At 35.8% G+C, this 23,661-nt stretch overlaps 1 protein-coding gene across 2 annotated transcripts; it reads right to left on the minus strand.

Annotated features, from left to right (window-relative positions):
• Nucleotides 1-55: 55 nt before the first annotated feature.
• arhgap42a (Rho GTPase activating protein 42a) lies at nucleotides 56-22,929 on the minus strand. 2 transcript variants are annotated; one of them, XM_079405153.1, is made up of 25 exons: nucleotides 22,540-22,929; nucleotides 21,639-21,734; nucleotides 19,572-19,633; nucleotides 14,281-14,352; nucleotides 10,738-10,839; nucleotides 10,516-10,626; nucleotides 10,120-10,224; nucleotides 9,747-9,876; nucleotides 9,445-9,545; nucleotides 9,255-9,364; nucleotides 9,062-9,121; nucleotides 7,591-7,669; nucleotides 7,059-7,098; nucleotides 6,843-6,905; nucleotides 6,347-6,421; nucleotides 6,111-6,195; nucleotides 5,968-6,026; nucleotides 5,771-5,876; nucleotides 5,497-5,656; nucleotides 4,164-4,326; nucleotides 3,703-4,098; nucleotides 2,866-3,022; nucleotides 2,713-2,772; nucleotides 1,900-1,979; nucleotides 587-1,757 (listed from the first exon to the last, which is right to left on the minus strand). In XM_079405153.1, the coding sequence occupies exons 1-25, from the start codon at nucleotides 22,691-22,693 to the stop codon at nucleotides 1,669-1,671; spliced, it is 2,715 nt and encodes a 904-aa protein (XP_079261279.1). In that variant the 5' UTR covers nucleotides 22,694-22,929; the 3' UTR covers nucleotides 587-1,668. The 2 variants fall into 2 exon arrangements, with proteins under 2 accessions (XP_079261280.1, XP_079261279.1); XM_079405154.1 differs by lacking the exon at nucleotides 9,062-9,121 and having other exon boundaries at nucleotides 56-1,757.
• Nucleotides 22,930-23,661: the final 732 nt, after the last annotated feature.

Genomic DNA, 23,661 nt, shown 5'->3' on the forward strand with positions numbered 1-23,661 from the left:
AAGCTAGTATGATGTTTTATGTGCTTGAAAGTTTCATCTTTGACCTACTTTTGTTCACATGTTGCAGTGTCTATTATGGTCATGAAACAGTATTGCAATTCTGGAAATGACTTTGCTGGTCACCACTGGAATTTCAGTTATATGGACATAGAGGTAAAAGGTTAAAGATGATGTCAGAGATAAGCCTCTCATAACTGTTCAAAGTAAAAGCAAACATCCATGCAAAGGACACCAAAAGGGAAGTTAGGGGAATTACAGTTAGATACTGTTATCAATAACACTTTGTGTGTCATGCTTTGGGACTGACTGCTTACGCATTTATTGATTTCATAATTCACTGAAGTGTGTACTGTACAGTACAAAGGCAAAGTGGTGTAATGTTTTCAAATTTCCAAATGTGGAATTTTTGTCACTTTTCATGTTCTCTCTGGACATAGAATGTGTCTAAATAGAATGTAAAGAAGAAGTTTCTATACAACATTCTAAAGAAAGCCTTTTAGATTTGAACTGAGGTGGCAAAGACAGTGATAGAACAATAGATAGATATAGATTGATGAAACAGGCCAAAACACAACCAAAAGGAACTCTATCTGTAAATAAACTGACATTTTAATAGTTTAACAGAAAATGACCAAACATCAAATTACTTTGTAAATGATGTTAATTATAAGTATTACAATCTGTATAACGCATATAGAAATGCTAAACCAGTGTAAAATAAAATACAGCAGAACCATTACTTGAATAACTGCATTTGGTTTGTGAGCATAAACTAGAACTAATTGCAACTAAGACAAACTTTACAAAATGTAACACTGTCAGAAGTATTTTCTTGTTTTTTGTACTTCATTAAGAAAAAATCCACTATATTACACTCAACAAATAGATTCAGTATAAGCTAAAACATCTAAAGAACACTTTTAGTTACATCGTTTTACCAAATTCCACAAAACTGACAGTACATTAGTATAATAAAATAAGTTTACAATATATAAGAAACATATTTGGCTCATAAAGTCATTCAAGACGCATTTTGTTTAAATTTGCAAGAAAAATGTTAAGGACATGAAAAGGCTCCAATGAAGAGGTACCGGTTTTCTATATAACCTTTTGAAATTGCATGGAATAACAATGAGCGCTAACTCATTTTGAAAATTATTTCACCAAACAGATTTATCAATTACTGAAATGAAAGATGACCTGCATCTACCAACCACGATTCACCTTTTGGCATCACTGAAAAGAAACATACGTTCAAGAATTTCACAAATGTCCCATTGGGCAAAACATTATCTTCTGCTACTTATATAGTCGCTAATTAATGCTCCCTCTATATAATACAAATCCTTAGATTCCTTCAGAGCCGTACCGCAACACTGCTCAGAGTGTTACGAGCTTATGTTTACAATTGTGGGCCACATATAAATACAGAAATGTGTTAATACAGTCAACTGCATGTACCTAGATGGAAATAACATCTACAATACATTTAAGACAAATGTGATATTTACATCCTGAATAAACTTTATCTTATGCAACAGTTAATCATCTGGTTATAATGTTAAGCAAAAACTATTTACATACAGTAAGGCGTATAAAGGATCCCTTTTTTGCAGAAGTGAATACCATGGATACCATGGACTTTTGTTTTTGCCTGTTCTGGCGCCATTAGAAGAATGCCACATAATTCTCTGGGATGAGTCCCGTTTTGCCATCATATGTCGCTTGGAGCCAGCCAGGTTCCACTGAAGGATACACTGCATGGACATGAAGAATCAAATACAGCAGAACTGAGTACACAACATTCTATACAGCCTTTCATGTGTCTGATTTTCCACAGAAAAGTAAATTACTGCTCAATCATTATCCTTAGAAACTGTACAGAAACAGTGTGGTTACCGTTGGAGAAGTGCGCCCCCTGTGGGAAGCTCAGCTCGTGACTGTGCTCCGCTTGACAAGAATACAAAGCTTCAGCCTCTCTGTAAAAACACCAGAGAGTTACAAACAAGACAACTGCAGACACTTACTAATATCACTGACAGCATCAGCGACACACACTTATCTTTTGGCCCTGTTGGCTGTTCTTAGGAAATAGAAATTCAAGTCATATTATACAATATTTGAATGCCTGTCATTTAAAAGTTTCTACACATATTTACTCTATTATGTTTTCAGCGACCAACTCTTTATATATCAAGTTTGTTATTAATATATTATAAGTTGGAAAGAAGGGTAGGAAAAAGCACAAAATAACCAACAAGAACAGAACACAGCAGAAGTTTGGGGTGAGAATTTTTGCTAAACAAAATTGTATTGGTTTTATTTAATTAAATATAAAGTGTCGAAAACTTTTATAAGGTTACAAAACATGTCTATTTCAAATAAATGCGGTTCTTTTGAACTTTCTATTCAAAGAATCCTGAAAAACTACTTAAAAATATTTCAAAAGGAAAGTTATTCTAAACAATATTAACCATTTTTGATCAAATACAAAAATATTTTAAAAACTCTTATCGACACCAAACTTTTGAACAGTGGCATAGAACAGACCTTAGAAATAAGATATAATAGAGCATAAATGACATATGATCACAACTCTATTGTATTTCTCAGCTAGACATTGTGGGGAAAAAATGAAAGATTCCATTTAGGCCTGGAAATATGCAAAAATAATAACTAAAACTTAGTAATACTCTTAGTCTGACTCATTACCTTCCCGTTGTGGGCTGGGAAATCACAGGACTCTCAAAGATTGCTGCCCGGGAGGTCACACTGGGGGAAGGCACAGTTGATACATCAACTGACATCAGTGTAACAAACCGATTTTTCATTATGAGAGAAGATCAGTGAGAAGGTTTTGCTTACACAGATACTGGTCTCTGGTAGCCATTGCTGGCTGAGGAGTCAGCTCTGTATCTCACCGGCTCTTTAGGAGGAAGCTCCGGCAGATGGAGAGACTTGAGACTGTCTCTCTGACTGCGTGACACCAGGCTCTGAATCGAGCCGTGGCAGCTTCTGAAACCTGAGTGTAACCAAAAAAAAACCACATTACAAATGATCAGAAATACTTTATTCATACTTGAGAAGAAACAAAGTCCAAAACTGCAGCAAGAATGTGATCAGCTGATGCTGTTGTTTATTTGCACACGTGGTTTGTGTGGTTCTAGTCTATAACGACTTGCTTATGTTCCTCTATTGTACATCGTTTTGGATAAAAAGCATCTGCTAAATGCATAGCTGTAAATGTTTAGTCAGTGGATTGAGGATGGTTAGTGGATAAAATGCAGGACTTTGTGCTGTGTTTTGAGGCCATGAAACACCAAACCGACATCAAAGAACTAGAGCCGATAAAAGCCAACTGTGTTGTCGCATCACGTTGCATGCATCTGGTGTAAAAAGTTGCAAAGAATACAGCCAATGGGCAACAAGCATGTACTTTATGCGCTTGCGTCAGAGAACAACACTATCCATACCAGCAGGTGGCAGTAGTCTATACTCGTCATTCAAAAGGGGAAACTAGAATTGTAGATATACAAACCGTAGAACAAAGTAGCGCTTGCTTTTCATCTTGTGCAATAGTTTGCTAAACTGAACAGCCAATCAGAGTGATCTGTCTCACCAATTCCCGGCCTAGTGTGTCACAGCCTTTAGTGAATTCACCCCACATTGTGCAAAAATGCAGCGAAATATATTTGTTCTTACCCTCAGAAATGTGGAGTGAAGTGAGAGAAGAGCAGGTGGACAGACTGTGTCGTTCTTCCCCATGATCCTCCAGTGCTTCTCCTACGGTTCTATGGAGGATCTCTGAAGCCGGAGAGCTTCGATCACCTGGACTTGTGCTCAGTGCTTCTTCCCATTCTCCATCAGTCTTATTGGCGTCCTCTTTGGAGCTGGAATCAGGGCTGGTGGTGCAAGCAGGGCTTTTGGGCCCGTTGGAGGAGGGAGATGGAGTGGCCCAGCACAGGCTCCCTGATGCCTTGTGTTTGGTACGTGATGGGGAGCCCGTCTTAGAGCAGCTGTTCTGCTCTGAAGAGTGAGACGAGAGAGACTCCATACTGCCCATGGGAGTGCTACTCGGACTGCTGCTGAACGTGTCACCTGATGGAGAGAAGGGGTTAGGTTGACACCCTAATAGACTAATGTCTGTTTTTGGTGACACTCACTGTCAGCATCAGCCAGGCACAGGGTGGGAGGGTACAGGCCTCTGGATTTGCGGGACCCTGAGGACAGGCAGATGGCTTTGCTCCGGCGGGCACTGGCACGAGACTGAGAGTGAGACTGAGGCTGTGGAAGAGGGACGTTTGGATCTGGATCTTGATGAAATATCTGAGAAAAAAAGACAAAAATGGTACTAAGTGTTTTTGATCCAACCAAAGAATATCTACACTAGACAAGCAAAACTATATAAAGATAGATATTTGGAGTTGCAGAATATACAGTACCATTTAAAGGAACACACCACTATTTTTGAAAATAGGCTCATTTTCTAACTCCCCAAGAGTTAAACAGTTGAGTTTTACCATTTTAGAATCCATTCAGCTGATCTCCGGGTCTGCGCTAAAAGTGCTACCGCCAGACCCGGAGATCAGCTGAATGGATTTGAAAACGTTAAAACCCAACTGTTTAACTCTTGGGGAGTTATTTTCAAAAATAGTGGCATGTTCCTTTAAAAACTTTTTTTTTTTTTTTTGAAAGAAGTCTCTTATTTTCATCAATCATGCAGTTATTTGATCAAAAATACAGTAAAAACAGTAAAATTGTGAAATATTATTACAATTTAAAATAACTTTTCTATTTTAATATATTTTAAAATTTTATGTAATCCTATCATGGCAAAGCGGAATTTTCATTGCCATTACTCTAGTCTTCAGTGTCACATGATCCTTATGCTGATTTGCTGTTATTATTATCAATGTAGAAATCTGATATATTATTTTCAGGATTCTTTGATGAATAGAAAATTCATATGAACAAAATTTATTTTTGAAATATTCTAAGTGTCATCACTGTCACTTTTGATCAAATTTAAGGCATCCTTGCTGAAAGGTAGTCATTTCTTAATTCTATATTTATTTGTCATTTTTATTCATATTTAAATTGTTGTATATTTTTACATTTGCTGTAATCAAATGCTCACTTAAACTAAAACACTAATAATTTAATAACACGGTTAATGTTAATTGTAATCTTTACCAAATCTCAAAAGGAATATCTATTTTTTGTATACTGTCCATTATAATGTCATGATGGCTAAATTCTCTTATAGCATTTAAAATTATTGATTTTATTATTAAGCATTTTGTGTCTAATTTATTTATATAAAATAGTATAGAAATGTAATATTGGCCATGACATGAATATCGGGGAACCCCTGTTGAAAAGGTTTGTAAGGGTAAACCTAGTATTCAGACAAGCAATTCTCATTCTTTATTTAATAATTTGTTCCTCTATCGGCATGCTTTCCATTAAAAGATCATTGCTTGTTTAAACAATCACCTTGTCGTAGTTTTCTATGAGGATCTCCACCACAATATTCTGAAACTTGATGTTCATCATGGCAGCAACAGTCTCTTCTTGAGAGCGCATGAGTGTTGGGCCAAAAATCACACCCAGGTTAGACACAGTCATCAGATTCTTCTGACTATGTGTGGAAACCCTGTCAAAAACAGCACAAACACCCTAGTTAGCATCACCATGTGGAATTTAAAGTGCACTCATGAACAAATGTACTAGACGTGCAGTTTCTACTTGAGGAATCAGAGTGACGTACACATGTAGATGTTTTATCAGAATATCCAGCATCTCTTTATTCTTGTCGGGCAGCTTGTGGGCGAGGGCATGAACAGCGCAGACCCTGTAGTTCTGATCATCAGACTCTAAAGAAAAACACAACCCAATTATTAAATAAGTAAGCCACATAAGGATTTGATGAGGAGTTCAAAGAGCAAAGAACATGCTAGAACTCACTGACTGCCATGATGAAGTCTTTGTGGAGTCTGTAAGTCATGAGGGGTTCCGCCAGACACCTGAAGGGAACAGAATGACTTCCTGTTTTTCCTTGATAACATGCCATTTTAAGAAAGGAAAGATTGTGGGGATTATTTATAAACCTGAGGTAATTCTTCAGGCCGCTGGTGATGGTTTTGTTATCCCAGGTGTCTGGGTCAAGGTCCATATCTGCAGGAGCTTTGGCCGCTGAAAGGGTCAAATGAACTTGCGTTAAATGGAATTTGGCTTCAAACACACATCTGGTAAAAGTTACTTCTAACAAACTATTTTTTAAAGTCTTCATGTATATAAATTTATCAGGTTTCTGTAAGAAAAAAAAAGGTTAAGATTACCCTACCAAATACTGAGGTCATCAGTCGTTGGACTTTAGAGTTAACTCCACCTATTCTGTACAGTCCCATTGTGTTAATGCCTGAAGGAAAAATACAATTTTTATATTATTTTATACACCTGATTCAATTTACAGCAATAAAAAAGCCATATGTTTGTTCAGACCTATACCACCATTCAGAAGTTTGAGGTCAGTATGATTTTTTGAAAAAAATCTCTGATAAAAAAATTAAAATATTGTAAAAAACTAATATATTTTGAAAGAACCTAGTATATTAATATAACTTATATTAATATATGTTAAAATGCAATTTATTCTTGTGATGGCAAAATTTTAACATCCATTACTCCAGTGATTGAAATACTTTGACCTTGTTGAATAAAGGAATTAATAAAAAAAATATATATCTTACTGACCCTAAACTTTTGAATGGTAATGTAACAAATGCACATAATACATAATATGCTGCATGAAAATAGGCAAGTCAGAAGCAGAGACTTGCCTCTTGTTTCCACAAGCTCTATACACTTCCTTACAAAATTAAAGCCTGCTTCGTTTAGGAATGCTGTGGACACAGAGAGTATGTTAAAAATATAAGGCCAATTCAGGTGAACTATTTTTGTCTTATGAATTAACACACACATGGCCAAATGAAACTGTTCATCTTACTGTATATACACCTAAATGACAATGAAATAAATGGGAGAAATAAACTTACTTTCCTCTTTCTTGCTCAAAAGTGCTGGAAGGGTGTAAATCTAGAAGAAATCAGCATGTTTATAGGACACTAAAGATAAATGCCATTTAAAGCATATACATTAATACATTATATTGCATAATCCATATCTCTTTACAGAAAATAAATGATAGGGACGAATATACAAAATACAATTTATAGTTTGACAATGTAAACATGCACTAATAATCCTTTGTATATAAGAATTCCCAAACTCAGCTAAATAATAACAGTGTAATGAGGGTCAAATGAGTTTAAGCCAATCAACTACAACTGACAGCATGAAAGTCAAAACAAAGAGTCATTAGCGGAGTGTAAATTCTCAGCTGTCATCTTTTTCCTGTCCATGTGTACACTATCCACTGCCTGGATTTCAAAGAGCCTGTGCAACAATAATTAGTGGTCTAAATCCTTATCGGGATTTCAAGAAGTTAAAAAATTCTTGTACAGTGAACCGACATATGTTAATCAAACTGAGAGCAGAGTCTCATTTAAGCAGGGCGGTTGCTCTTACCGGCTCTTTTCCATCCATGGCCTCCATCCACAGCCGTCTGTTGGATTCAGAAAGAGCCTGAAGGGTGATGATACCATGCCTGTGGGATACACTTATAAATGTTAACTCTCAACTACTAGTGTAAGGTGTCAGAATTTTGCATTTTGTTTTATTTATTTATCTGTTTATAACCAGGATTTTTTAAAATAAGTTCATGAATAATGAAATGTTTCCAAAGCCTGCAAACCAAATTCATATGCTGCAGTGTAGCAAAAAGGAAACAGAGTTATGCAAGCAGTATTATGTAGCAGTTTTTCCTTCACTGCAATTCACCAACTCCGCCACGGCATAGGATATCATATTTTACCTGAGCTGTGAGGTTGGAGACCGAATGAATGAAATGAGTTAAAGGGCCAGATACCAAAGAATGAAACAAAGACACACCTTTCTTTTGTGTTATCATCAGTAGCTGTAGTCAAAACCAGTCATAAAGTGCTAGTTTGAATAACAATCCATGGCTCTCATGAACTGACTAATTTTAAGGAATCTTAAGTTCACTCAAAAATGAAAATTTGCTGAAAATTTACTAGCCCCCTTTCAAGATGTAGGTGAGTTTGTCCTCTGCAGTGAATGGGTGCCGTCAGAATGCGAGTCCAAGCAGGTAATAAAATCACAATTATCCACAAGTAATCCAAAGTCTACGGTACATCAATTAACGTCTAGTGAAGTGAAAAGCTATGTGTGTAAGAAACAAATCCATCATTAAGATGTTTTAACTTTAAACCGTCACTTCTGGCCAAAATATGAGTCTGTACTTCATAACACCTCCTCCAGTGGAAAAGTCCTCCCTTGTTGTCTTCTCACATCAAAATCCACCAACAACACCAACTGTTTTGGACTGTTTTTTTTTTGTGGTCGATCTGTGCATATTTCTCTCCTGATTCAGATGAGATGACTTCACTGGAAGAAGCAATATTATGGATAGAGGACTTGTATTTTAGCCAGAAACAACAGTTTGAAGTTAAAAGCATGTTGATGGATTTCTTACAAACATGGAAGCTTTCTACTTCACAAGACGTTAATTAATGGACTGTGGATTACTTGTGAATTAATGTAATGCTTTTATCAATTGTTTCAACTCTCTTTCTGACGGCACCCATTCATTGGTTGTTGGGCAAATTTTCAGCAATTTTCAATAAATCAGTCAAAAAGATTGTTTCACTAGTTTTAATAACTCAAAAGCTTAAATGTGGTTATTTAATGAACATATTCGCTTATTGAACATGTCAAGTTTGGTTGTTTTGCATATAGTGATAGAAAAAAAAAAGTACAATGTCACAAAAATGTTTTAGTATGTTTAGAGCACTGTTATATAGCAGTAACTTAGTAACTTAAATGCTCCACATTTAGGGGGAAGGGAGATTGTTTTTATTAAAAGAGATTTTATTATCATTAGAACACGCCAGCAGTTCAGGAGAAAACGGCAACATACCGATGGACTTTATAGAAACATTGCAGATAACTGAACAGAAGCCCTTCACAGGGGTTACCTCTTCAGTTATGAGGAGAGAAAAAAAGAAGTGGAAGGAAGGAGAGTGTTGAAAATGACAGACTGAAGAAATAACTAAATACAACCTAACTCTCAAATTTTTCTCAATGTCATGCATGCCATTGTGTGAACACACCTTTCTACCACCTCAATGTCAAAGCAGAATCTCTTGTCAATCGAGTCAGTCCTCCGTCTGATGCAGGACTTCAGCTTAAACATCTCAGGAGGACTCATGATCAGTCCATTCTAGACAAGACAAAACAAAAGATCTTAATATGGTAATGAGAAATTAAGCTAATAGCAGGTAAATACTGAACATTTAATACCTGTTTGCCTCCAGACTTGAATTCAGAGTTGCTCATCGTAAACATTTTGGTCCCTTTCTCATACGTGCAATAATGTCGACTCCATGTGCACCCCAAGGGTCCTTCAACAGAAAACAGGTTATCATTAGTGCATATGAATTGTTCCAGTGAACAATAATTTATATATATATAATACATATTACAGATATGTTGACACTAAAGACTGGAGTAATGGCTGTTGAAAATTCAGCTTTGCTGAGTTATTTGCTTCGCACAACTTTATTATTAGTTGTGAGCTGGACATCCCCATGGGTAATACTCACGCTTCTCCTGCACATAAAGGAAGCCCTCCATGGTCCACTGTCCTGGAGCTTTAAAGTCCTGCTCTGCAGACCTTATCCTTCTCATCAAATTCTCCACTTCCTGTCTTGTGCTCTCAAAATTATTTCTTGTCTTTAGAGAGAACATCAAAACAACAGTCTATTGGTTCTAGAGGGACATCACTGGACTCCAAAGTACAATTCCTTCCAAATACAGCAATAAATACTGGATATTCTATTATACAGATTGTGATTCACACAATCAACAACTTCATGATATGTTTAGCACTACACAACGACCTTTATACAAACATAATGTTTTTATTGGCTTACTGTCAGACCGATATATCAGGTAAAGTTATCTGAAAGCTCTTACATTCTGGAGGTTGAACTGTAGCTGTTGCTTGTATGGCTCAAACTCATGTGCCAGTTCGTAACCCTCGTGGTAGAAGGTGAATAATCCCTGGAGGAAGGCCAGCAGCTGCGAGAAAGACAGTGGTAGTTTGAACAGTTGTATAAAAGCAATAACACTCATAATCATGCAGTACATTCAGAGGTTGATAGAGCTGCAGGATGTGGCTATTATCATCATTTTCTTTCTGATAGGCATGTTCTCCAGAAAAACAACACTGCTGATGTTACAAGATGTAATAGATTAAAAATCAGTGTAGCAATTTTCTCTCAGTAAGAGGAAGCCTTCTTCGTATTTCTCATCTCCCCAAACAAAAGTTGCATTCATAGTACTGCAGAAATGGAAATAGGTGTGTCTTACCGGCTCAACAAACTCAAACTTTTTCCTTTCTTGCACTTCTTGGATTTTGAAAACATATTCCAGGGAGGCATCATAGAAAATATGTCTTTCCTTATTTATTTGGGTGTCTGCCTATAAAGTATAATCAAAGCATTCAGTGAAGGTAAATGAAATCATCCGAAAATAATGATAAATTCTGTGAGTTCTGGATATTTTTTATCAATAAATGAACATTCAAGTAACCTCCTGCAAAAGTGACTCTTTCTTTCTTGAAGACAGGCTTAAGTGCTTCTCCAAAACTGTGTAATACTTCTCTGTCTCCTTGTCAAATTTCTTCTTCCCATCCTTCAAAAAAAAAGAAAAGAAAAGTGACATGAGTTGGAATTTCCTGCACTGTAATTATGATGATAAATGGCTTTTGCAGAGATAAGATGTTATATAAAATGTTAGACTTACAAACAAACACCATATAAGAGTCTCATGAAAACAGTAGGAAAGTTTTTTTTTTTGTTTTTTTTTATTCGATAGGAACCATAAGCAGTAGATGGCAGACTCACATTTGACTTTCCAGTAACCTGAATTCAATTTACATTTAATATTCAGCTGAAAGCCTGGTCTACAGAATTCTGCCAAATTTCAAATGGACATTTATATATTTATATATATACATTCTCATTATAAAATAAATTATATACATAATATATTTTACTAAACATTATGTATTTTACATATATGTAATTTTATTAAATAAAACAAATATTTAATATACTAAATAAATATTATTTAAATAAAATTCTACCTATCCCCATAACCAACATGTTTGTTTTTGATTTCTTTATTATAATTGAAACCATTTGAAACATTTCTGTGTAGATTTCTGAAGAGGTTTTTGGATGCAGATTCTGCACAGCTGTGCTTAAAATAATTCACCATATTAAATCCATTCCATCAAATTTCACAGATTTACACCCAAAGTCAGACCAAAAAAAATGTGTGGAGAAAAACATACAGTCACCAAGCACAACAAACTTATGTGCATCATATTTTTAACAGGACAGCATTTTTAAGTAGAAATTATAAAGCTGAACAACAATTTATTGTGGATAATTTGACAATCTAGTATGATCAAGCAAACACAGGGAATAAGGAACTAAATGAGTGACTCAACAGCTCAGCTGAACAGGAGTAGAGTGTCAGGTCATGTGTGGCATACACACGCTTTCTTAGTCACTGAGGTACCATCAGCAATGAGCGTGATAGAGCTGATGATCCTGAGTGCCCATGTAACCACAGATAAAACAACTAACACAGTGCATATTTTCAATTCTGTGAGACATTCTATGGCTCTAAATGAGGCTGAGTAAAGATGTTTACAGTATATATGCCCCCCACTTCCTGTGCCCGCACTGATAGCACCTATTTACGTTGGACCAAGCACTTATATGCTGCAGACCTCCAGCAATGAGAATCTTTTTTTTTTTTTTTTTTTGAGACTGCAACTGAAACCAGTTTGGAGCTGTTTGTTTTTCCTGTTTGACATCAGCCCAAACTTTCCCATGACCCTCTAATGGACACGCCGTCTAAACAACAAACTGAAGATACAGTATCTCATTTTTGACATGCTTAGTCCAGTTTCTAGGCCCATCTGCTGGCTAGCAATGACATCACTCTCTTTAGGAATGTATGCTTTCTGTTTAAGGATTTTAAAAAGACATGTATACAGAGCATTTTTTTAAGAAAAATATTATCTGTGCATGAAAGAAACACATAATATGAAAAGATATGAAAAGTATCATAGGAGAGGTAGCCAAACATTTTTTTTTTTTTTAAGCGGATCTGGTAACACTTTACTTAAAGCCGTTATGTATAATGCATTATAAAAGTAGTTTTAATGCATTAATTATGCTTTATAATGCACCTTATAATACATTGTACAATCTCATTAATAATTGTAATCACAGTAAATACATTATAACACTAATTAATTCATTGTACACACTGCATTTTGGTAACACTTTAGTATAGGGACTTATTCTCACTATTAACTACTTGCTTATTAGCATGCATATTACTAGCATATTGGCTGTTTAGTAGTACTTATTGTCACGGACCGCTTCGGGAACGCCGTGGAAAAAACAGAGTCTGGGTCCAAGTGCAGGTAAGGGTATTCAATATAAACAAAAACGTCAACACGGCAAAAAACAAAGCAGTAAAGGAATGGGATACGAGACGGCAACACCGTGCATGTATCCCAGACCAGAGCAAACACTAATATAATACAATTAATACAACCAGGCAGAGTGGTGAGAGAGAGGAGAATATATGGTCTGTGGCAATGGGGAACAGCTGAGGGTGTAATAATGAGTGTAATAGTTGACAGGTGTGTGTGGTTTGTGACAGGTGTGTGGAGTTTAGGGAAATGGAGTCCGGGAGGACAGAAGATGGTGACCTCTGGTGGTGAAAGGAAGAACTGCAGGACCCGGACTCATGACACTTATAATAACTAATAACTTATTCTTCATGACCATATTCTACATCCCTAATCCTACCCAATACAAAGCAAATTAGGAGTTTATAGAGGCAAAAGTCATAGTTCATGGTTTGTTAATAGTGAGAATTGGACCTTAAAATAAAGTGTGACCTGCTTTTTAAACTCAGTTATAATTATGACAAGATATAATGTATTACAACACATAATATAAATAATTATAATGCATTATACCATGTAATAACCCTTTATCATGTATAATACATAAAAGCTTTAAGTAAAATGTTACCGTAGATCTTTATAAAAACCTTATATTTATATAGTGTATAGACATTAAAAACCCTAGCATTCAAAATTATGGGGTCAGTTCTGTAAAAAAAAATCATTAAATTGATCAAAAGTGTCAGTAAAGTATGTCAAATAATTTCTGTACTTTTAAACTTTTTTACTCAAATCTTGCCATGGTTTCCACAAAAATATTCAGCTGCACAACTATTTTCAATATTATTAATAATAATAAATGTTTCTTGAGCAGCAAATGAGCATATTTGAATGGTTTCTAAAGGATCATGTGACACTGAAGACTGGAGTAATGATGCTGAATATTCAGTTTTGCCATACCAAGAATAAATTACATTTTAAAATATGTACTCAAGCAGAAAACAGTTATTTTAAAACCATGCCACAATTCACTGCCACAATATTACTATAATTGTTTATCAAATAAATACAGCCTTATACAGTATGCGAGACTTCTTTCAAAAGAATAAAGACTCTTAAGAATGTAAATATTATTAATAAATATTAGAATATTTAGAACATCGAAATATCTAGTTATCATTCAGCTGTTTGTTCCAATTCTGACCTAATATTTACATATCTTAAGTCAGGAATACATTGTGTGAGACAGTGTTTTGGTTTGAATATGTGCACACATCTGCGGGAGGTTGAACAGCCGGACTGCCATTCCCTTTGGCCTCGATCATGTCTCAATGTCTAAGTTGAGCGAGTTCCTTCGCAGCTCTCGCTTAAGAGCATTGGGCCAAAACGCCCAAATAAGGCATCAAGAGTTTTGGCTCTGGATCCTCTGGAGGCCATTTCATGTTGGTCAATGTGGCATTACAGTATCTGGCTATAATTTGACTGCGCTGGTCTTCAACAGGTGTTTGCAATTTCCCCCCTCCCTGCAGGGTTTCATGGACCTATATTGACCATATAGGATCCTGTCACAGCGTAGGTAAAAATTACTTTGCGCTGACATGTAGTACATTAACTCACAATGGGGTTTAACAACTTACTTTGGCTGCTCCGATCTGCTCTTTGCGAAACTTCTCCAGCGGTGTGATCAAGACATCGTCAGCATTCTGTGTCTAAATAAAAGAAAAATCATCAAAAACTTCAAATAGTTTAACTGTATAATAAAACATTACAAAATAATCAATAATCCTTGAGAGAAATATTCGCTTTGTACTTAACAGCCTTGAGATGCTCTAAAATAGCCGTTCATTCTACCTGTATTCATTAGTATAAGATTTAATATAAATTAAAAAAATAGTTTTATTAAAATAAAAAGTCTAGATTGAAAAAGGATGGAAAGTGATACTGGCAAAAAAAAAAACACTTTTTAAATATTTTGATTAAATGAAGAAAAAATAAGAAACACTAAGTACTTCTAATTACATTTCAAGCATTTCCATCTTAGAAGTTATAACATGATTAAAAACGACAACATATGCTTAACCCAAAGTGGCAAAAGTATTTAAAATTCACCCATTTTACAGTCTGTGGTGCTAAAAACCACATTGAACAATGTGGTTCTCTTAATGTGTGAACTCTTTGACATCTCAGTCTGTTAATAGTTAACAGCCGGCAACGTATCCAAGGGAATTACTTTTATTTACTGTAAAATAACGGCACTATAATTAGTACCATTTTCATGTAGGTACTCCGATTGGAAAATCACACAATTACATACACTAGTTCCTTTTATACACTTTCCCAGGCACAGCACAGAGGACTTCATGTCTCGCTGGAGAATTGGTTGAAATAAGTTCCACATGCTTGCCTTTGCTCAGCCGGCGGCAGCACTGATCTCTACAGGCTCCATCCACCCACATCAACATTAATGGAATTTGCACTTGCAAATAATAGAAATGTACAGATTCCAAGCAAGTCCAGATGTATGCTATAGGCTTTGAAAGGATGTAAGTGACAACTTCATTTTTAATATATGAGTGCATTTCCTGTTCGGCTCATGGTGCAGAGCTGAGTCTTTCCCTATAGTGTAAACCAACAGCATATTTATACTAAATTTCAGTTTGGTTTAACGCATATATGTTATACATAAAATGCTGAACTTTCATTTCAAACAAGTCAAACAAGCTTGCCTTACACAAACATCCATGACAGGCTTATAAGCATCAGACAGATGAGCTGCACATGGGACTTATAAGAGTGGCCACAATAAAGAAAAGGGAAAATCTTTTAAAAATCAACTTACATTTGCAAAGTTCTTAAAAATTGACTTTTGTATGGTTTTGTACCATTTTGAAATAAATAAATGAAATGCGTCATGTGGTGTAACCTTCAAGTAAAAGCAATAACATTTTCCTTGCACCTTGAAAATGTGATCGTACATATCTTTATTTTTTTCAAAAATGTTTTTGCTTTTTTTTCCCAAATGTAAAAGTGTTTGTTTGTTTGTTTCACAAATATCAAGAATTAAGAATAGATTTTTGGGGAGTCGCACCACATGATATTTCACAACCTGAACTAACCTTGTCTCGTCATAAATGGGTCAAATAATCTAATATTTTCAGAAATTCATTGACCTTGACATGCAGTCATGAGGGTCTGCAGGGGTCCCCTATATGATATCATTTCCTGTTTTGTGTCTCTACATCTTGGTCGCACAACATGACTTTAATTTGGCAGACAAAGGTTTTAAAATATTAATAAGCAGTGAAGCATTTCTGTTAAAATATTTACTGATATCTAAAATATCCACTGATAATAATAGATTACACCAAACTACTATACAAAGAATTTTTTCCTCTTTTTTTTTCATGACAGTTGCATCACCTGACAATTTATGCCTCCCCAAAATTATCTAAATACGTTTCAATGCAGAACTGTAAAAACATATTCATAATAGCTGAGGTGTATTCAAGTTAACGCATGTATAATTGTATGTATTCTAAATAAATTCAATCAAAAAGCATTACGTCATTGACCCACTTGTTGAACTAAACTGAAGTCAAAAGTAAGCACTCATCTCATCAAAGCAAGAGGCATTTTATCACTTCAGATACAGCAGAGCACCGAGCGCTGAGTGCAGACAGTCGCTCTGTTTGCTCAAGAGTTTCTCCCGTCAAAACTTCCCATGGCCCTTTTTAGCCAGAGAGGAAACTCACGTCTTACATCAGTTCAATCCATCATGTGGGAAAATGCCTCCCACTTAAAGCAGAGCATGTTGGCAGTGCGCCTAAGATGAAAGTACCTCTGTATATGAGAGCGTCTACTGGCAGAACACAATGGCACAAGTTCAATAAAACACTACTACTGTTGTGTTTACATAATGATTCACCGTTACGTGAGAGACAGCCTCTAGACCTGACCGTCTCGGCACCATGCTCCAGTAACACAGAGTACTTCCCATCTGCACCCCTGTGGGAGGGCAATGCATTTACTGGGAGTTTTTCACCCTTTGGCTCTGTTATTGTACGTCTATGAATTAAAAGGCCCTCGGGGACTTTCTCAGCTTGACGGAGGTGTTTGTCATCCTGAGAGGCCCAGCGGAGGAGCCTTTGAGACTGAAGCGTAACACGGCCACGGTCTGCAGGAAGTAAAGAAACTGTAGGAGGTTGCTGGGTAATTCTTCCCCTGAGGCTCTTCACACAGCTCCACTGACCCACTCTCCTTTCTCCAGTGAACAATGGATGGGACTGAAACTGCAGCCTGGATGCTTGCAGACTGGGGCTGTCTGAGCAAATGCAACGTATTTCATATCCTCTTGCACAAATCAAGTGTTTACAATTCAAACCGAATAGTTTTTCCTTTGGGTACTGACACATTTTGAATGTAACCCACTTTTAGGGTCATTTCCTTTTCAACTCTATTGAAGAGTAAATCAAACCAACTAACACCACATAATATTTGGGTTGCTGATAGCCACTGATCAAAGATGTCATTTCCTGGAAGATGATGTCATTAAAGACCAGTGTTTCTTAATTAAAGGTATATTACATGACTAACAAAATGGAATGGAACAAGTATAACTGACAACAATGGACAAACCAATAAAAATTATCACCAATTAAAACAATATTAACAAGAAAACATCAGAAAAAAAACTGTTTATAGGCAAAAAAAAAACCCCAGCAGAATTTGGAATTTTTCAAAATACCAGTACTGCCAGTCCTTTATCGAAAAAGTTATAAAATGACAAAAATTGCCAACATCTACTCAAACCACAGTAGTGTATTATTTATTTAAAATTCCGCCATATACGTTCACTTCATTAAGACTTTGTGAAAAAAGAAAATTATTCATCTTTACGAAATATGATGACATGAATATATAGAGCAAGAATGACTCACTAATATGATTTTTATTGTGCAAGGAAGTATTACTCAGGTCTCCCAATGAGAAAGGAAACAACGTTGTGATCTACAAGCTGGAAAAGCAATCATCTGAAGGTACGAGCCAATAACACAAAGTGTCATGAGTGGATGACCTAAGGTTTGACCTCAGCATTTTTATTAGACATCTAGATACAAGCCCAGAAGAAACAATTGAGATGTTTGTCTCTGTTACAATAGAGGCTGCTGTCTTACAGTCACACCATTACAGCTAATAACTTCAGGTTTGCGTTTACAAGACTTCAGTTCAGATTTGGCCAGAAGTCATTCTGCTCTATAAAGTGATGACTAATAAAAAATCATAACGACAAAAAAGTTTGTCCAGAGGAAAAATATTCAAACAGCCCGCTTAAACATATTTGTATGTACATAGTAAATATCAAATATGGCTGATTGCAGCTATCAGTAGATACAAATATGTACATTACTACCGTTCAAACGTTTGGAGTCAGAAGTAAGAAAGTATAAAAGGATGTATTAAATTGATAGAGACATTTAGAGACATCACAGTAAAGATATTTATAATTTTACAAAATATTTTGTATTTTATTTCAAATAAATGTTGCACAGTTTTCACAAAAATATTAAGCAGCGCAAGTGTTAACAGCACTGATAATGATAACATAAATGTTTCCTAAGCACCAAATCAGCCTATCAGAATGATTTCTGAAGGATCATGTGACACTGAAGAATGGAGTAATGATGCTGAAAATTCAGCATTGAAATCACAGGAATAAATTACATTTTAAAATGTATTAAAATAGAAAAAATGTATTTTAAATTGTAAAATATTTCACATTATTACTGTATTTTTAAATCAAATAAATTCAGCCTGGCTGAGCATAAGACACTTGCCAAAAAAAATTTTGAACGGTAGTGTATTCAAACTATATTATCAATAAAAGAAATGTACAGAAAGGTGTCTTGTGAATCCCAAACAAAGCTGCATGTTTGTTAACATGTGGGTAGGGTCAGCAGTGAAGCACAGAGGAGCATTGTTTTCCTGGTGAGGTCTTTCGCTGCTGTACTATGACTAATGATCCACCAGCTGCAGCAGTGAATGGCAGTAATATTCCTGGCAACACACTGCCTCATGCATAATGCCCATAAAAGCACCCATTAGTGGCTGCAGCTGATGGCAATGAAGATGCTATGCTGTTGGCACTGTTGTTGCCAATGATATTTAAGAGAAACAGCATGAGTGATATTTCATTATCGTCTGCTCTTGCCGATCTATGCAGTTTCCCTTACCTCCTCAGAGTCATGACCTACAGAAAGCATCTTTCTGTTTCTCATAACACTCAGACTTGACTGTGGAAGCTCACAAAAACTCTCCCTCAAAATAGCGTACACTTGTGGTGCTTAACCACTAGGCTAGAATTGTGCTATGAAACTTTAACTATGTGTGAACAATACCACATAAAAACAACAATAAAGAGACGACTACTAGAAAGCAAACAATCACTATGGCTACTTCATTTATGAGGTTTGTGGTACTTTTGAAGTAGACCACATCATGTGGTGTGTTCACGGCATCACTGAGATTTTAAACCCATGTAATTTGAAGGGGTAGGCCATTTAAAAATTGACTGATTAAATTCATTAAAGAGACACTTCCATGTCAGTTAAGACATTTATAATGTTACAAAAGCTTATATTTCAAATCTCCCTTTCAAGTGCAAATTTCCCTAGCACCAAATCAGCATAATATAGGATTGTGTGACACTGAAGACTAGAGTAACTGCTGCTGAAAATTCAGCTTTGCCATAACAGGAATAAATTACATTTTAAAAGATATTCAAACAGAAAAGTTATATTAAATTGTAATAAAATTTCACAATATTTATTATGTTTTTGCTGCATTTTGTTTCAAATACAGCCTTCAGAGGCATAAGAGACGTCTTTGAAATACATAAAAAAACGTTTTGAAAAGAAACAATGCAACTTACTAGTCGTCTTCTTTCCTCCTCCACCGTGTTGAGCAGCTGGGAGAATTCCTTTAATGACTGGGCTGTGATAAGACAAAGAATTTAAATCATGAATCATCAGCTCTAGATCTGTAATTACTCTATCAGTACATCTGATATTGCCCTTTCAACCTCTGGTATAAAGGAAATACAAAAAACCTGCATACAATATTAGCTACGCAAAAAAATTAAATAAAAAATACCATGGCCACCCAACAACTGATCAATGCACAAAGGGGTTTTCAAGAAACAGCAGACCATATGTTCAAGATGTAGAAATGTGAGAGTAACATAAAGCATGTTTCCTGTATGAGCCCTGCATGAGTGCAACATGCTCAGTCATAGAAAAACGAGAAGATAAATAATTTCAAAAGCTGAATTGCATGTTTCACAGTCATCCATTACATTTCTGACAGCGTGGTTGTTAATGTTAGTTCCTGAATATACCTTGTTGTAATGTTTACAGAACATGATACTTAAAATATAATCCAGATGCAGGCTAAAACCAGCACCTGAGAAATGATTTAAAACATGCGGGAGAACACAACTGTGATCTAAAATAAACTGCTGTTGATATTATGTCATGCTGCTAAAATCACACGATTGTTGTGATTCTGAGATTATGATTTTTTTTCTAATCAAAATACGCTTTGGCCACATCACTTCCTGTCTTGGGATATACAGCATTTTTCTGTTTTGCGATAAGCATGGTCCACCTCTCAGTCCCCCTCGTCTTTCTCTGGGGATTTTAACTCCTCCAGATATCCAATTAGGAACTCAGATAAGAACTACTTTCTATTAGAAGCACAGGCCTACAGATAAACACACCCTCTGTCATTTCAATATCATGTTACAGAAAGACTAATCTGCTTTGACGCATAGCAGGAGAACCACATGTCCACTAAGATGCACTTAAAAGGACATGCCAGGCATGCATGAAACAATACTTATCCTGTTGAGATATTCATATCACATTCAAAGAACTGGCATTATGATTTATCGCAAACATACTCTACTGTTCAAAATATTGGGGTGCATTTTATTTGACTGTTTCTGAAAGAAGTCTCTTATGCTCACAAAGGCTGTATTTATTTGATCAGAAAGTTAAAATCTTACGACCTCAAACTTTTGAAAGGTAGTGTATGGCCATTATTTTAAATCAGTACAACCATAACCAGTATCGCCAAACCCTATTAAATGAAAGATTTTTATATACTTTGAAGAAAAAAGGGGTACATTTTAACATTAAACACTAAACTGCAAATTATCAGAGTCTAAATATCTAAAACTGTTATGACCAATATGGAAGGCCAGGGCCAGAAAGGAACATTCTCACTCCTTGCAGACGGTTGTTTGGGTTCATGGTTTTCTAAATGCCAGGCACCAATTGTCTCAGTCTCATAAAGAACCATCACTGTTGACACTATAGAGCTGTAATGCTACAGTAATGTGCGTTTTCTCAGCTTACTGTTGGTGGGTGACTTAGGGCGACAGCTGCAAATAAAAAGCTTATGGAGTCATGAACATTTTGCAGACTGTTTCACAGTTTACATCACTGTTTACAGCTTAAAGGCATAGTTCTCCCAACAAAGGAATGTTCTGCCATTATTTACACACTCTCACGTCATTTCAAACCTGTATGACTTTCTTTCTTCTGTGAGACAAAGGAGATATTTATAGCTGAATGACCAATAAATGAATATCCCATACAATGAATGGTAATCTTAGCTATCAAAATTCTCAAGGCGAGATTTTTCATGAATAACAATGTAAATTTCAGTCTGTTTCTCATACAAAGCTGTCACATGGTTTTAGAAATCGTATGGACTTCTGTTGGGATTGCCTCCTTGTCCCCATCCACTTTTTTTGTATGAATGAGTGCAGCTTCAACATTCTGCTACGTTTCCTTTTAGTACAGGTTCAGAAAGACATTAAGGTAAGCAAATGATGACAGAATTTACTTTTTTCTCCAGATAAGAAATTGTATAATTTATTAAATTGCACGATTATTCAAATAATTTTCATCTTGATCATTTGCCAACTACATACCAATGTTAATCTCATCATCTGTCTCTGCATCTCCGATGCATTCAAACTGGAAATCCTGTAGGGACTGGGAAAATTTCTGCACAGCTGCAGACAGATCTGTCAGAGAGACAACAAACAGTTATGTGACGGAGCTTCCTTACAATTTGAGCATATTCACTTTGAGTTATCAGCTATTATTATAATATTATATAAGTTGTGATTTGTTCAGACTAAAAGAAAGGAGATACCATCACAAATACTTCAATAGTCAATTAAAACATTAGGGATGGAGGTCTTTTCTGGAAGACATTCACTGCTTTTTGTTTAGTACAAAAGCCCAAATGAGCCTTCTGCCAGACTGCATTGTGGCTGAGAATAAAGGAGAAAGATGTGAAAGAGAATAATATTGAAAATAACAAGAAATAGTCAAAGCTGATTGGACCTAAATGTTGAAAGACTAAGACTAGTGCAAAGAAAATATATCTAGGAAGGCAAGAGGAGTGCCTGTTGAAGGCATGTTGAAGTGGCTGATCACAGGAGACTTGTCTCCTTTCTGATATCACATCAGATACCAGCTGAATAAACAAGCATTATATGATGGAATACACCAACCCTGCACATGCTCACTTCTTCAAACTGTTTGGTATTAGAGTGGTTAAATAGATGTTTGCTTTATGAGATTAAATTTGTAATAGTCTATGAAGACCCTTTACATGAGGATCCGTAGGTTTAAGTTGTTAAATGAAATGTCTTTAAAAGGTCAAAAGGTCAGCTACCAGTTTATCATAGGTCCTTTCTTACTAATTATTTATATAATTAAAAAATATATATTTAAATAGCACAACAAATCTGAGCTTTCTCGCTTATAAACCTCCATAAATCATTATCTCACTTTTAAAAAGACACACGACCTGTAACTTACTTTTAAGTGCACTAATAAGCATATTTCCATCTTTGATTAGTTCCTTGATGAATTTATTAGTACGATCCAGCTCAATTTCGTGGCATTTGAGTCGCTCTCTGAAGTCAGGACTGTCCAGAAAAGAATCACTGAATTCCAGCGCCGGGAGCCCCATTGTAAAAGTGCGGATGAATGAAACAGTGAAACAAAACCTGACGAACACCTTTAATCCTCGGGAAAAGTAGATTTCTTAATAGAGTAAACTTTCCAAGCTTACGAGTCCCGATACTCTGCTTCCGGCATTTTGTTTCCCTGCTCAATCACAGACAGAGAGGTTCAGCAGAGCGAGTGTTGCGGTGACTCCTACTGGTCTGATCCCGCTCACCTACAGTAAAACATCAGGACTAGATTAGCTGCTGTGTGCTGTGCTTGGTATGTAGGCTACTACACCCTCCAGAGGTGACTCTAGAAGTTGTACATCTCTGTGTACAAATATGAAGGATTTCAGGACAAAAAAGGTAACATTTCATGCTGGGTTTTAATTGAATGGATATTAATCCGAATCAGCATATTTTCTTGTTTAATTTGAATATAACATTTAAGTGTTTGATCGTGTTAGAAAACTAGATATTTCATGATCAGAAAGGGCCCACAAAGATTTAACAAAAATTATTCACTCTAAAAATGCTGGAAAATTTCTAAAATAACCCAGCCGCTGGGTAACTATGGGACAGAACATGCACTGGGCTGTTTTGACCCAAGTGCTGGGAGCCATTTGACCCAAAGTGGATCAGGCTAACTCCGTTGCTGGGTTAAACATTACCTAAACATTGGATTATTTGTTGTCTCATGGCCTTGTTACCTTTATATTTACCAATAATAAGAAATAACAATCACAAAGGAATGTAAAATTATTATTTTTCTGTAATACAATTACACAACACAAAAAATGCAACTGTAAATATTAATTTATTGAGTTTTCACATTTCTTTTTAAAATTATTTTTGAATGGGTGCTACTGTTACACATTACATCCAACCCCTACAGACACCTAAAACAACGATTTTTGTAGATCATTTTCTTTAAAACACAAAACTTTGTAAATTAGGTACTGTAGATTCCGATTCTGTGTCAACATTGCAG

This window comes from Barbus barbus (assembly GCF_936440315.1).
Source record: "Barbus barbus genome assembly, chromosome: 43".
NCBI lineage: Eukaryota > Metazoa > Chordata > Actinopteri > Cypriniformes > Cyprinidae > Barbus > Barbus barbus.